This window comes from Centroberyx affinis, unplaced genomic scaffold (genome assembly GCF_046629955.1).
Source record: "Centroberyx affinis isolate AG114_WGS23_722 - 3 ecotype Tasmania unplaced genomic scaffold, CSIRO-AGI_Caff_v1 ptg007944l_1, whole genome shotgun sequence".
Classification (NCBI taxonomy): Eukaryota; Metazoa; Chordata; class Actinopteri; order Beryciformes; family Berycidae; genus Centroberyx; species Centroberyx affinis.
Genome location: NW_027283984.1, coordinates 1 through 16338, shown reverse-complemented (window position 1 = coordinate 16338; position 16338 = coordinate 1). Strand labels below are relative to the sequence as shown.

Genomic DNA, 16338 nt, shown 5'->3' with positions numbered 1-16338 from the left:
GTGTGTGTGTGTGTGTGTGCGAGATGTGAGAGAGAGATAGAGAGAGAGAGAGTGTGAGAGAGAGTGTGTGTGAGAGAGAGGGAGGGAGGGAGAGAGAGAGAGAGAGAGAGAGAGAGAGAGAGAGAGAGAGAGGATACAGAGATACAGAGATTCTTGCAGACTTCTTCAGGTTCTGGTCTGTGGAAAGGACTTGATTTTTCTTCAGTAGAAACTCCTGGGTCTAAACTAAGAGTTAAAATAAAAAAGAAAGACACACGCACATCCAAAAGATACAGGTGCTGCATCAAAGAAAAGATCAAGTGCAATACAACAGGAGATCCGCACACAAAAATGCTCCCGTATGAAGAATTTAATAAAGAAGAAACGTCATTTATTAAATTCTTCATGTGGAGCATTTTTGTGTGCGGATCTCCTGTTGTACTTCACTCTAAACTACAGTCAGACTGATATATTCAGTTTGTTATTGGCCTTTTATTAAACATCAGGTATCAACCAGTCTCCTCTGATATGATGGAGCTTCATCTCTGACCTCAGCTACAGAAAAACAGACTGGAACACCTGTTGACCAGTTAGGATTTGTGTGTGTGTGTGTGTGCTAGTAGTACAGTAGTAATAGTGGCAGTAGTAGTAGTAGTAGTAGTAGTAGTAGAAGCAGTAGTACTAGAAGCAGTAGCAGTACTAGTAATAGTTGTAGTGGTACAAGTAGTAGTAGCCTAGTAATAGTAGGAACAATGGCAGTAATGTAAGTTGTAGTTGTTGTAGTAGTAGTAGTAGTAGTACTAGTAGCAGTAGTAGTAGTTGTAGTAGTAGCAGTAGTTGTAGTAGTAGCAGTAGTAATAGCAGTAGTAGTAGTTGTAGTAGCAGTAGTAGTAGCAGTAGAAGTAGTTGTAGTAGGAGTAGTAGTAGCAGTAGTAGTAGTAGTTGTAGTAGTAGTAGTTGTAGTAGTAGCAGTAGTAGTAGTAGTTGTAGTAGTAGCAGTAGTAGTAGTTGTAGTAGTAGTAGCAGCAGTAGTAGTAGTTGTAGTAGTAGTAGTAGCAGTAGTAGTAGTAGTAGCAGTAGTAGTAGTAGCAGTAGTAGCAGTAGTAGTAGTAGCAGTAGTAGTAGTAGCAGTAGTAGTAGTTGTAGTGGTAGCAGAGGTGGTAGACGTACACAAATTCCCTTCCTAAAGTGCAAATACTCATTTAAAAATGAGTATATTGTGCAAATACTCATTTAAAAACATACTCTGGTAGAAGTTGAAGTACCATTTCAAATCCTTTACTCAAGTCAAAGTATAAAAGGGTTAGATTTACTTAAAGTATAAAAGTAAAAGTTGTTCTCTCCAAAAGTCATTTCTAATGTTCTAAACTGGTTTTCTGTTGAGCGTTCCTCTGAATCCCACATGAGAGAGTCTGCAGCTCAGATCAGGAAGCCGAACCCTAGTAGCTGAATTCACGAACATTAATTCTCTCTTGTTGCTTCTCTCTTCTTCATGAGAGTAAACTACAGATACTTGAAAATCTTACTTAAGTACAGCAATGATGTATTTTTACTTTGTTACATCCCACCTCTGAGTGGTAGTAATAGTAGCAGTAGTATTAGTAGCATCATTTCACTATAGGGTTGAGATGTTAGCTAACGCCTGCCACCTAGTGAACAAATGCAGTACCTCCCATCACCTGTACTTCAGTCAGGCAGTAGTGACAGTAGTAGGCCTAATAGTAAAAACATAAGGTGGTTTATTCTGCTTTACCCTCCACTACATCCCTGCTCATGTGTAATGTTGTTTTGACAGTCTGTTCTAAGTAAATACATTTAAAAGAAAGATTGGGTACCATTGATCTTTAAAGATCCGGTGCAGTGATTTCTACTCAGTCAGGAAAAGTTTGATGTTGATTTCTAACACAGTGAGCATCATGTTGTTCAGTGTTTGATGTTAGATGGTACAAAGGCTGAGTGAGCCCAACCTCCCACTGCAGATAATATTCTGTCTTTGGGAACAAATATCCAGCAACAATGGAGGCACAGAGATTTTAGGCTAGTCTGACAATTAGCTGGCTGTCTGACAGAATATGGGACTCATTAACTATGCATACTGTCGACCATTCATTAAAACCTGGGTGTAGGTGACATCATGTACACCAGGAAGTAGATTGGAATTCTAAATCTGTTTGATTCTGTTGAGTTTTTCAAAGGGCATTACTCAAATTTCCACCATGCTGACAGTTATAATAATTTGGGTAACTTTATATTAACAGGTCCTTTGTTAACTTATACCATGATTCAATTCAGAAATGCAATTCTCATTGCACTGGACCTTTAAATCTTTTTTTCCCCAAGACCACAAAATCATGTTTGACCTCCCGAGTAGCGTTGTTGCTAAGCAACGTGACGCGGAAGTACTTCCCACCCGCCAGTAATCCTTGTAGTGACTAGTCAGAAAATCAGGAAAATCTCCAGTGTTGTTAATGTTAGATAACATAACTAATGCATGAATTCCCCTGTAAGATGGACGCAATGCCCGGCTTGAACAAAGTTGGAGTTGTGGATGAATTTGACGCAGAAGGCGGTAACGGTAAACACACCGACACAGGTCAGCCACGTTAATGCCTGCTAGTTAGTTTCCAAGCTAACGTTAGCTCGGTCAGTTAATGAAAACTATAGTAACGTTAACTGTAAGTTTCTAAACCAGTCTGTGTTTTTGGCGTCTCATCCACCTGTTAAACCGTCTCGCCTGTGTTCCCGGTAGACGGCAGACCGGGTCGCGGTGTGTCGGGGTGTGTCGGGACCGTGTTGACCCTGCTGTCCCTGCTCCTCATCCTCACCACCTTCCCCCTGTCCGTCTGGAGCTGTGTGAAGGTCAAGTCATCTGATAACACTTTTACTTACAGGATAAACCACTCTATATTCTGTATCAGTTGTGCACTGACAGTAATAAACATTATTATAAATGTAGTCCCCATAGGAATATTATAGGGATGTTAAAACTGTTAATGTAGTAAACCATTAATGTAATAGCAATTTGCAGTTTATTTATGGTTTATTTGATAAGGACAGATACAATATACATAGACTAACTGAGCACAGCTATCCGATGCAAGTATCATAGTGTTCATAGCGGATGCTAATTTACAACACCCGTCCCTAGAAGGGCATTTGTAAGAATAAGAGATTAAAACAGTGAGGTAAAAAGAAGGTAAATCGAGTACAGCAAGATACAATAGAGCACAAAGTAAAAAAAAAAAAAAAAAAAAAAGGAAAGAAAGGAGGGGGAAAAAAGGTAAACTGAGTACAAGATACCATAAAACACATTTAGTTGTAACATAACTGCAGAAAACTAGACATGAGTACAAGTTTGTTGCTGAATTAACCAGGATTTGGTTGGTAGTGATTTGATAGTGTAATAATCCTGTTGCCTACCATTAATGTAATACATTTTTCTGTCAACAGTAATTCTTATTACAGTATTAGGTTTTATTACATTATCGAGAAGGTAGAACTTTTCAGTGTTCAATAATAGCCAAAATTCAAATTTATTATGTTAACAGATTTCAAATTGAAAATTTTCAATACATCAGTAGTCAGGTAGTCAGTACAGGCTGGATGAGGGTGGCAGACAGGTCTAGACTGGTGTGTGTCCTATTGTAAATGTGAATCTGTGTGTGTGTGCATGGTCTGGTTGTGTGTGTAGTTAACCCTCTGTGTATTGACTGACCTGCAGGTTGTCCAGGAGTATGAGCGAGCTGTGGTCTTCCGGCTGGGTCGAGTCATTAAAGGACGAGCAAAAGGACCTGGTAGGAATTATTTCTGTCAAGTCAAGTCGAAACAGGCCGTTCTGTCTCTTTGTTTTATCTCTTTCCCTCACACCTTTCTCTTACAATATTGTATGTATGGTGACAGGAATACTGCAGCTACAGCTTACTTGTAATTTTGGTGATCTAAGAATTGAAGTTTATTCTCCTGTTGCACTCATTGTGAGTCGCTCTGAATAAGAGTGTTCACTAAATGCTTAAAATGTTAAAAATGTTAAGTATATGTGGAGTCAAGCCAAATGTATTCATACAGTACAATGCCTTCAGCAAGTTTTCAACCCTCGACTTTTTCCACTTTTTGTGGTGTTACAGCCTCAATTCAAAATGGGTTGAATTAGGATTTCTTTTCGTCACTGATATACACACAATAACCCATAATGTCATCGCAGATTTTTTTACAAATTAATTAGTAAAAAATCCCCAAAATCCCAATTTAATAAATTTTCTATTCAGTCTGCAACACCACTAAATACGTCAAAAAAGTCAAAGGGGTTGAATACTTTCTGAAGGCATTGTAAAGCGCTTTTAACAGATTTGTCACAAAGTGCTCTGCAGAAAAACAAAATACAGACACAAATACAGATAAACCCAATAGATTTCTGCTTTTTGTTGCATTCATAATATAAGATGAAACTTTTGGAAATATGGATAATAATTCTAAAGTTTGTAATACCATCCTCATTCCCGAGTGACTTACAGAGTACGCTATGTAAGACTAGAACTGGACTATACAGTGTGTAACGCTCCAGCTGGGATCGCCTCTCCTCACCCCTGCAGGTCTGTTCTGGGTCATCCCCTGGCTGGACGTCATCCAGAGAGTGGATCTGCGAACCGTCTCCTTCAGCATCCCTCCACAAGAGGTCAGCAGCGGCTCTGCCACTGATTCATCAGCTCTGAACATACATACAGCACATGGACTGTGATTCATGGGATGTGAAAAAATATATTTTTACTAAACACATGTGCTATCATGCTTTGTTTTAAGTGCCTTTTTTCTTGTGAAATAATGTGTGGCCTAGCTAACCCAGCTAGCTCTCTTTCTTTTTGGTGCCCTTCCATTATTATTATTATTATTTTTTTATTTTTTTTTGACCAAGAGGAGAATCTATGATTCTCATCTGCCTGGCAGTGAGATCTGACATAAATATCAGGTCAAGAGTAGAATCAGGAAGGACAGGGGAAAAGAAAATTAAAGGAAAACATATGGTTCACTCACAATGTGCATCTAAAAGTGGGAGTATTTGTTGTGTTCTTTTATCTTTCTATTTTACTTGATTTGATTCTTTTAATGCAGTGCATTTTGCTTGTTCTTTTATATGAATTTTATCTTTTTATCTGTCTTTTATCTGCCTTCTATTGATGTAAAGCACTTTGAGCTGCATGTTGTGTATGAAAGGTGCTATACAAATAAAGGTTATTATTATTATTATCATTATTATTATTATTTACATATCATCACCATACCCTCTGCTGCCTCTGCCCAGGTCCTGACCGCAGACTGGGTGTCGTTAAAGGTAGACGCTGTCATGTTCTACCGGGTGGTGGACCCGGCCCTCTGGGTGACACGGGTGGCCAACGGCTACCTGGCCACACACACGCTGGCCCAGACCACGCTGAGGGCCACGCTGAGCACACACACACTCCTACACATCCTGACACAGAGGAAGAGCGTCGCACTGAGAATAGAGGTGAGTGGAACACTGGCACAGCAAGGCTTGTGACAGGAAAAACCACTGTGTGTGTGTGTGTGTGTGTGTATGTGTGTGTGTTTTGTAAGTGCAAGGTGGATGTGTACATTTACCGGACAATGCGTATCTTTAGATGGAAGCAACAGGGCTTATGGGAAATGTAGTCTTAATGTGGAGAAACACTAGAACTAACAATAATACTGGTGTGAGATAGAGGCAACCAATCGTTTCCATCATGCTCTCATTGGTTTACAGTCATTATACCAATTTAAAATGATTTATTGGTGTTTAAAATGCGATGTGTAGCTCATGTTAATGTGCTTGGTGGCGTTTGATTTGTTCTCCAGGAGGTCCTGTATGCCTCTTCCAGGGTGTGGGGCGTTCAGGTGGAGCGGGTGGAGCTGAAGGACCTGACGCTCCCCCTCAACCTGCAGCGCTGCATGGCTGCTGAGGCGGAGGCTGCCAGGGAGGCCAGGGCCAAGGTACACACACACACACACACACACACACACACACACACACACACACACACACTGACGCACACACACACACACTCAGAAGCCGGGCAGTCTGTCTGTCAGGTGCTGCTGCTCAGCTTTAGCCTGTGCAGCTTTACAGATTTGTGTTGTGGCTGATGACCTTGATCAGGCCTTGATCACTCCCTGACAAGCTGTGCTGCTCAGGGTTTCTCTGTCCACTTGCCTGGTGAAATGAGGGTTACAACACACACACACACACACACACACACACACACACACATACATGAGCATGTCTGCACTCCTGCCATCTGTTTCATTTAGCCTGCACACTAGGGATGGGAGGATATAAGATTTTATCGCGATAAAAACACTCAAGATCATTTTATCTTGGTGAATTTCCATTATCGGGATAATCGTGAATATCCTCAAAACAAGTTATTCATTTACTGTGCATTTACAACACATAACTAATTTAACCATGTGAATGCTTAGATATCAGGTTGATAGGTAGATTCTTTTTATTACTGGATTTTTTTCTCTCATTGTGATTACCTGCTGGGTGTTGGCGAGAGTCTGAATCTGTCTTTGTTTGTTTTTCACTAAAAAGGATGTTCACAAAAAAAATATGTGTCCTATGATGCAATAAAAATATTTGTTTCTTAATAAAAATGTAAGGTAAAGTGATTCCAGTATGTTTTAATGCCATTTTAAGAGTTTTCAGCATATTTTGATGATTATCGGGATAATATCGTGAATCGCAATTATTTTGGCCAGGATAATCGTGACATGAAATTTTCATATCGTCCCATGCCTACTGCACACTGTAGGTTAAGAAAGTCCCAGCAAACATTGTGATGTTGGATAGGTGTCAGCCTGCACCACACTGAAAACCTGTTTAAATACAGCGCCAAAGTGAAAGTTGAGAGAATGACCGTAGTCGTCCAGAATATCTTCCTAATATATCATCTTAAAACAGTTTCCGAAGCTGTTTGAATATGAATGTTTACTGTGCCATAAAATCATATTGTGAAAATGTTGAAATGTTGGAAACACTTGTTTGGGCTGAGATTAACCAATTTCAGGGTTTCTTGTCTGTTTCTTTCCTGTGTTTAGAACCTTGTAATTCATAACTGTAAAGAGATATCAAGTTGGTGTTCTCAAGGTATAAACAATAGACATTACACAGAATACACTGCAAATTTCATTGAATTCGAAGCATCCGGTCCGTACTTACATGGTGTTATGCCTCCTTAATCAAGATTGTTTTCAGTTTTCACCTCAGATTTTTTGTGGTTTGTCCACTGATTTAATGCCTTTTGCAATAAAATATTTTCATTCAACCATCAGTTTCTTCAGGGGGACACTTCACCGATTTAGGAAATCATGTTTGTGCTTCTATAAGCTCGTCTACACTTGTCGGTGTTTAAGAAGTCTAAACCCGTCTCTCTCTCTGTGTGTCAGATGATTGCGGCGGAGGGGGAGGTGAAGGCGTCCCGCTTCCTGCAGGAGGCGGCGGCGGGACTAAACCCCGTGGCTCTGCAGCTGCGCTACCTGCAGTCGCTCTCCTCCGTCTCCAACGAAGCCTCCACCCTGGTCTTCCCCTGTCCCAAGGAGCTGCTGCACTCCTTCATCTGCTAACTGTCCCAGCTGAGGATGGAAAGGTAGACTAAGAAAAAAAAAGCCAAATCAAAGGAACAAAATACGCAACAAACCCTCCTGTGCCTCCTGTAATTTTTTAAATCTGTCATTGGCATCCTGTGTGTCTTCTGTTGACCTGACCCTGCATGGATGTGCTGATTTTATTCTACGGTTAAGAATACCACAGGTATTAAATATTGGTGTTTTAGCTGGTGTTTGTGTTTTTATATTTTATGTCACTGTTCTAATTGACACACAGCAGTAACAGTACATTTTGTGCTGATTTTTAAATATATAATTGCAGATCAAATGCTTAATTACACTGTTAATAAAAGAGACCCATATATTTACATCACATTTATTTGTGGTTAATGAACATTTCAGTGCAAGCCATCACTGTCTCGCTAACTTTAACCAGCTGCCTGATAGCCAGGTGATAACCAGTGATAAGAGGCTTTAGTCATAACCGGTTACAACACTAAACCCTTTAACTTCCAGGTAATTAATGCAAAGGATTTTGAGAATTATTACATACTGTAATACGTGTAATCCCCTAAATACTTTGTAGTGCTGGGGGGGGAAATACATGAAGGTGAACCAGGTGGAGAAAAACCTATCTTTGAATCAAACATCCAATAACGGCCCGAGACCAAGATGAGTCCGAGTCAAAATAAGACAGAAACCCAGACGAGCCCCATGGTGGATTTTTTTTCCATCTAAATCAGAATCCCACAGTACCATTAATCCATACTTCAGTGTTAGTGCCTTGCTCTACTCACTGAGCCACAATCCCTTCAGGACCACTGGGAGTTGAGATGTAGAGACGTTCATTCACTCATTCATCCTCTCTGCCCGCTTATTCCTATTCAGGGTCATCAGGGGCTGGAGTCTATCCCAGCATGCATTTGGGAAACACTCTGGACAGGTCAGTTTAGCTTCTCCAATCCACCTGACTTGCATGTCTTTGGACTGTGGGAGGAAACTAGGAAAACCCACGCAAAGAGGGGGGAAAACATTACAAACTCCATGCAGAAACTTGAACCCGAGTCTGTGCTGCAACTTTCAGAGACTTCAGAGACCACAGTGTAATCGAGATAACGGTGTTTTCTCGAAACCCCCGACCCCAGCGCAACAGCAGAGTCGGTGCTTCCTGTCATAACTGATAACGGAGCCCACAGTGTCAGCTACTGGTTATGTGTCAGGGGATCATCCTTTCATCATTACCTAATGCTCCAGTTTGACAGAGACATAAATATTTCCAGGTTCATCGGTTTAGCTGTGGTTATCTAATCAGCTGAAGACACTAATAACAGAACATCCGACCCTCTGACCCTCCGACCCTCTGACCTTCTGTCACCCAGCAGCGAGGGTTTTCTGCTATTAAACTCCATTTTAGCTGCACAGAAAATATTTCAACGGGGCATGACATCATCTACGATTGGCCAGCTATCCACAGGAATAAGAAAAAATACACCAAACAACAAAATAGACCTAGAAATGCAAAGTGCATCGCCAATAGCTCTTTTTAGGGTGGATCTTTCCTTTAATGGACTTTGAAAATGTGCACATAAATCAACTTTTTCATTCTCAGTACAGCTTCAAAGCAGCGATACAGTGTTGTGATATTTTTAGGAGAAACTTCTGGCAAATCAGAAACAGAAGTTGAACTACTGGATGATCTGAGGACATGAGGAGAGCTTCATGGTCAGATTCAGTCAGCGGTTTCTTTGCCCAGAGGTTAGAGCAGAGGCTTGTGACTGGAAGGTTGTCGGTTTGAATCCTGGATTGAGTGAGAAAATGAATGAGAAACACTCAGTTGCCCTTGAGCAAGGCGCTTAAAGTTCAGTTGCTCTAGACCAGTGGTTCTCAACCCGGGGGTCAGGGCCACCCAGGGGGACACAAGATAATTTTGGGGGGTCGAAAGATGATTTACGGGATTGGAAAAAAGACATGTTTCTACTATACAAATTTATTATCTATTTTTTTCAGCTTTTTCTCAAATTTCTGCTTTTTCTTGTGAAATACTGACTAGTTTTCAGCCTCTCTGCCTCCTCTGATAATCAGATGAAACGACCTGAAAAGGCAAAATAATTTTTCGATTGAACTGTTCACCGGCCGACAGCAGAAGACTGAGGTTTCCAAGGTTCCTACACAAGTCTGGAAAGTCTGTAAATGTATGGAAAAGTCTTTCGGTCATTTCCAGATCTTGATAAGTCTGGAAATTGCACAAAAAGTATGGAAAAATGTTCTTGTCCTGTCCTCATATACACGCGACTACACATTTTCTGTGGCTTTAGATCCCCATCGTCTCTCATATTCTGCTAGTTTTTGCTATAAGGAATAATCTTCATCCTTAGATTTACACCAAAAATCAAGAAATTAAAGTCTGGAAAAAGTCTGGAATTCTGAAATTGACACTGTGTAGGAAGCCTGGCTTTTACTGCTCAGTGTTTAGGGGTGAAGGTGTGTAACTGTGTGTGAAGACGGGCGATGCATGCTCAGTCTGTCACTTCTTCTCTGTTCACTGTTTATTAATAAGGATCCCCAACAGTATCAGCTATTCTTCCTGGGGTCCCATTAAAACACAAAATACATCCAAAACATGCACAAAGTTTAAAACCAGGATACAATAAAATAAAAAATAAGGGCCACACTGGACTACAGCATGAAACACAAGTGGAAATATTCATAAGTCACATTTGTACAGTAAACAATGTTTCTTGCATATCAAAAGGCAGGATAAACAGAAATCCATCACTCATTTTATAATCTCTCCTGCCCAATCCTCACTCACCTCCCTCTCTGATGCGTTATCCAGTCGCTAAGTCATGTGACTGATGAGGGGGCGTGGCCTAAAGGATAAGCTCTTTAACTGGCCAGAACAGCGTGACCTTACAGTGACTCCTCACCTGCCGGCTCACCTGCCAGGCGCTATCCAGTCCTGGTCCAGGTCAGCAGCCTGCAGAGACCCTGCGCACACACACACACACACACACACACACACACACACACACACACACACACCTAGACACGTGCACGTAATACATACATAAAGGTCTCCTTACAAACATATAGCCAAATTCCTAAAATACACTGAAACACTGAACACCTGCCATGTTTTGGAATGAAAATGGAAAAATGTAAAGATATATGAAACTTTAATACAATAAAAATCAGTATTGGGCTTCAAAAATCCATATCGCTGAACCCTAAAGAGTACAAGTTCTTAAAAAGTTTGCATGTCAAAATCCCCCAGATACATGCAAACTAGGCTCATATCTTTAATGTATTTGTTGGTACAAAGACATTTTTTCAAGTTCTGTGATCAGTTTGCTGCTGTGCTCACATTTATTTGCATAACTGAAACTGAGTAGATTTTTTTGTGTACCTGTACTTTTTTTGAGTATTTTTGTGAAGTCAGTTATTTTATTTACTGTACGCTTTGGCTGAAGTGCTTTGTTTGTACTTTGCTCCATTTTAAATCACATTTATTACAGAAGACACATTTTGTAAGCTCTCCATAAGCATTGTATCTGATTGTACAGATTGTGCAGAGTTTTGATGCATGCTTTACTTCATGGGCTTAATTTTGTTTCTAGGTTTTTAATTAACAGAACCTTGATTGAACTCTTCTCATTGTTTTAGCATTGCAAGATAGAAAGATCACATGTAACAATGTTCTCTTTTGCAAAAGTGCATTTTAAATTAGCTATCTTTTAGTTTTACTTAAGTAGATTTTTACAAGCGTATTCTGTCTTCTTCTACTCAAGTACTTTTTTTTTTTTTGTAATTAAATGTTTTTTATTTTTAGATTTTTAAGTTTCCCTTTTAGAGGGTGAATGACATACATAGGAGCATACAGAATAGTGCAGATTACATTACATTTCACCCCCTACCCCCCACCCCCCTCCCACCAACTGTCCCTCCCTTCAAGGGGCACACAAAACAGAGAGAACAGGTCCTGAATTAAAAGAAGCAATATCCAGTTAAATGTACATTTTACTCAAGTAAAATTGAACAAAGTAACACTAGTCTTCCTGTACTTGTTCAGGATGTTGTAGTACTCTTTCCACCCCTGGTGACTGGTATATTTGCAGCAGTTACACTCCTGTGTGTCTTTATTTAGTGCGATACCTGCTAACTCCACTAAACCACATTTACTGTGTGTTTGATGGCAGAACAAGCATCATCATCTTAGCATCATCTCAACACTGTTCTGCACTAGATCCTGGACACACAGAGGGGAAACAGCTACTGATAAATTGATCAGAGGTCATTTGACAAAAAGTCCTACGTAGATTCCCAGTAAGTCATTATGATCCTCACTGGGCTTACAAGTATCCGATACCATTTTTTCCTTCCCGATACCGATTCCGATACATGAACTTGCGTATCGGCCGATACCGAGTACTGATCCGATACCGGTGCGTTAAAACAAATATATATATTATTATTATTTTTTAACAGCTGTATACTACTAACCCTGTATGGATGTGATATGATTGCTATCATTGTTGTATGGCCTGGCTCAGGTTAAATTCTTTGTAAAACACGAACAAATACATACAGAGAATGAATGGCATAGAACTTTATTATCTAGTTTGAAAGTCAGTCATAACTGAAAAAGAACATAAATAAATAAATCTAGGAATAAATAACAATTCCTGTAAAAAACTGTTAAAGTGCAGCCACGATTTAGTTAAATAAAAGACATTTAAAATTTTAAATAGTACAGTAACAGGATAAATTTAGTATATAAGTATAGATTTCCGGGAAAACGGCCGTTTCATCCGGGTGAAACTAGTTTAAAGTTGATTTTTTCGGGGCTAATAAATTACGGTATATCGGATCGGTGCATAGACTCGCCGATACCCGTTCCAGCATTTTAGGCTGTATCGGAGGCATTTCCAATACTGGTATCGGTATCGGAACAACTCTACTTACAAGTGGACCAGTCTGGCTCCTGTGTGGCATTTCACCAGGCACAGAAACCTTCGGCGCAGTTTTATTGCGTTTTGAAGTGACTGTAGATTTCTCTCCATCTGCCCTGTACTCAGCATATAAATTACATGTGTTTATCTCCGTACTGTACGTTGAAGTCAGTGAGTACAGGGCAGAGCAGGGCTGGGTGCCGTGCGGTCAGAGCCGGAGGAGCTATTAATAACCAGCACTGGTGGGGTTCCAACGTTTGCCGCCCGCTTCACACTAACCCGCAATCATGCTTCACTCTCCCTATTCAATGATTAGGACCAGTCCACATGCTACATGAGGGCCACCTACTACTTACCAGGGATTTCTATTTTCATCTTTGGAAATATACCAGCTCTACGTATATATTTTCTTCTCAGTTATAGCTTGTGTAACTGTAAAATGTAACTTAACCTTTCTCCTGCTGTTATGTGTGTGTAGGTCAGTAAACTGCATTGACTAGACCTGGAAAATGATATTTGTTCTGAGTGGTAATCTGTGAGATCCTTGCTTTTATGATTTAGTCTCCATCTTTGTTGCTCAGCCTCATCGCTGTGGTGTTCCTGCTCTGCACTTCCCACAGATCACCTGTCAATCAAAACAGTGTGGGCGGAGCTTGGATTTTCTGTTGATGCAGTTTGAGTTTCTCTTTTCTTTGTCCGTTCAGTCATGGATGCTATCGCTGCTCATGCTAGTCCGACATCTGGGACTTCCAAGTCGGCTGATAAACAGCGTTGCTTTCACATGCTATTTTGATGGAAAATCAAATCCGGAAGACAAATAATGAGCAAGCATCCTCTTTTACAGGCTTTTGGGGCAATTCCCAAACTTTTCAAGACCTGGAAATTATCCAGACCTTCCAAACCCTGCTACCTCTATCTCTTTCTCCTCTTTTCATTAATCTATTCACTTCCTCTCCTCAGTAGCTGTTGTCCTTTTCTGTCAACTACCTTCCTTCGCCTCGGGCCCAGACGGGGAGGAAGACATGTTTACTGTTGCTTTGTTAGTTAATTTCTTTACTATTCTTCCTCCTTCCTTACCTCTGCTCCTCCCTCTGGTTTAATCCCTCCCTCTCAGTCTCTCCATCCTTCTCAAGTAAGTGATCCTTACTGTAAGTGGGATGCCGCCTCTGCTCCCCTCCCTCCTTCACTCCCTCACTCGTTCGCTCAATCCCTCCTTCAGTCTGCAGGACTTGTAGAGCTGCTGGTCTCTCTCTCTCTCTCTCTCTCTCTCACACACACACTGAGCTGCCACTGGTCTTGTTTCGCTCCTCTCTCTCTCTCTCTCTCTCTCTGTCTGTCTGTCTGTCTGCCTGTCTGCTGACCTCTGTGTTGGACAGTTAGCTTTTTTTTAGCTCTCTCTCCAGTTGTTGGAAGGATGCTGTCCTGGAGACTCCTGGGTCTGGTGGGCTTACTCATGCTCTGCAAAGGTAATGCAAACTCTGTCTATCTGATTGTCTGTCTGTCTGTTTCTCATGCAAATTAGGACTTGTTGCCATTGAGAAAGCTTGAATCTGTCGGTCAGCCCTTCTGCTTACTGTCTTATCGCTGAGTGATATTGATTTTGTGAGAGAATACTTTTGTTTGAATGCAAGAGGTAAAAAGTACAAAGAGGCACAGCTTGCCATGCGTCTTAATGATCCAAGATAAAAATAACTTGTTCTACTCCAAATACCCACAAACGCGCAATCTGTGTCTGTGTGTGTGTGTGTGTGTGTGTGTGTGACCACAGACAGAAACAGCTCAGGGAGGTGAAGGAAGGAACAGATTATTTAAAGTTTCCCCCCCCCATCTGCTCCAATTTGAGCGATGAGGTCCAAGTCTGATGGAAAAGCCGCTCTGTCTCCGTCTGCTTGCTTCAGTCTGGTCGAGTAGAATTGACTACAGGTCTTTATTGATTTGTACACACACACAAAAACACACACACACACACACACACAGACAATCTCTATGTCCGTCATCAACCATTAGTTTACCTCTGTATGTGTGTGGGGGGCTGGATTGGGGCCATTTCCACCCATTGGCTCCACCCTCCTAGTGTGATTGACAGCCATAATCACCTCTTGTGTTCGGTGTGTGTGTGTGTACGTGTGTGTGTGTGTGTGTGTGTGTGTGTGTGGAGGGGGGGATGAGGTGCTTTTTTATAGCAGCCTGATCCTATTGAGGGCAGTGTAGGACTGTGTGCTAATTACAGAGCATGGATCACCACCGCTAAAGACATGTAGCCCTGATGCTAAAAGCTAATGTGTCTCCGAATGCATCTAATGTTGGCAAGGAAGGCAAATTTGGCTAGTACACACACACACACACACACCCAGGCTACCAATACACACTAAACTGCCTTTAGACTAGATCCCATACAGGCTTTAGTCAGTTTAAACAGGATAAAGCGATCCTGTCTATATCCTGAACGCTAACTTAATCCTCACATCACAGAGCTAAAGAGGTGTTTAGCTAGCATGCACCGTCACTTAGCGGGAAACCAGACTGAATTGATCCCAGTGCTTCCAGTCAGACAGAGTGAACCATTAACGCTCACCTTTGACCTCTGACCTGGCGCCAAAGAGGAGACTGTGGTGAGGGGAGGGAGGACAGGGGGAGGGGGGGTGAACTAGGTGAGAGGGGGAAACATTTAAGCTAACATTTGGTTAAAGACCATGCTAAGGTGTTTTAAGTGCACCCACACATATTTTTATTTAGATTCTGGGCTCTTTTGTTATAATTCGTAACCTGTTCTCTCTACTTTAAGTAAAGATGGTGGTTCACAAAAATCTTTGCAGAAAATTGGCATCGATGAACACAAGCCGGAGAGTATTTGTTTATATGGCAGTAGCCTACAACAGGAATCAGGTGTGATCCGATTCCTCAACATCGATAAGCTTCAGAGTCGGGGTCGGGCCCCAGCCGGTCACTCTGGGGGTCAAAGTGAACAGTCGACTCTTGGTATCTGTTGATTCAACTTTTTTAACTAATGTGTGTTTGTCTGTGTACATAAAATAGCTATTTGGTCAAGAGCCACACCGCCTGACCAATCATTTTAACATTCAGGCAGGACTTCTCGCTGTTGATCACCTGTCAGTCTGACTCCGATCAATACATTCCTGGTCTTGTTATGCTTCAGTGACCTCTGACCTCTTCATATTCTTTGTGCCCTGTTGGGTTATGTTTGTTCATGTGGCTCAAACTGTCCTCTGTCTGTCTGAAGGGTCAGATGAGTTGTTTACTCATCACTGTCTACAATAACAACTGAAGAGTAACTATAAAAACTCCTCAGTGCAATGCAGCAATGCAATGCTTTCGTGAACTGAGTGTAGGTTCAATCACTATTGTGTTATAACAACAGAGAGTAGCAGAACGGACATTTATTTCTATGAAAATGTCACAGATTTCACATATTTTAAAGCTGCACTACACAAGATTTTTATGTAAAAATACACCTGTCTTATCAGCCTGAATCACAAAATGTGGCTGTGACATCTCCACTAATTGCAACGCTGTAGATTTGTCTTATTCGTGTCTTAATCTTAAGACCGAAATACTAGAAAGCAGCAAGTGAGCGCTCCGTCCAGCAGGGGTGGACTTAGTGATTTGGGGGCCCTAGGCAAAGGCAAGCATGGGGCCCCCTGAATCCCAACCCTCTCCCTTTTTAATCCATCCTTTCTACATATTACCATCAAGTTGGGGCTGAGAAAACTATGCATGCAAGGGCACTTTTTGTTGTTTTTCTGCAACATTTGTGTAGCTTGCTTTTTTTGTTTTGGGTGTTACTTCTCTC

At 41.2% G+C, this 16338-nt stretch overlaps 1 protein-coding gene across 1 annotated transcript; it reads left to right on the top strand.

The window, feature by feature from the left end:
• The first annotated feature begins 2415 nt into the window (after positions 1-2415).
• LOC139639937 (stomatin-like) lies at positions 2416-7813 on the top strand. Its single transcript, XM_071514095.1, has 7 exons — positions 2416-2572; positions 2729-2838; positions 3701-3773; positions 4569-4651; positions 5276-5479; positions 5827-5961; positions 7420-7813. Exons 1-7 carry the CDS (start codon positions 2467-2469, stop codon positions 7594-7596), a joined length of 888 nt encoding a protein of 295 aa, XP_071370196.1. The 5' UTR covers positions 2416-2466; the 3' UTR covers positions 7597-7813.
• Positions 7814-16338: the final 8525 nt, after the last annotated feature.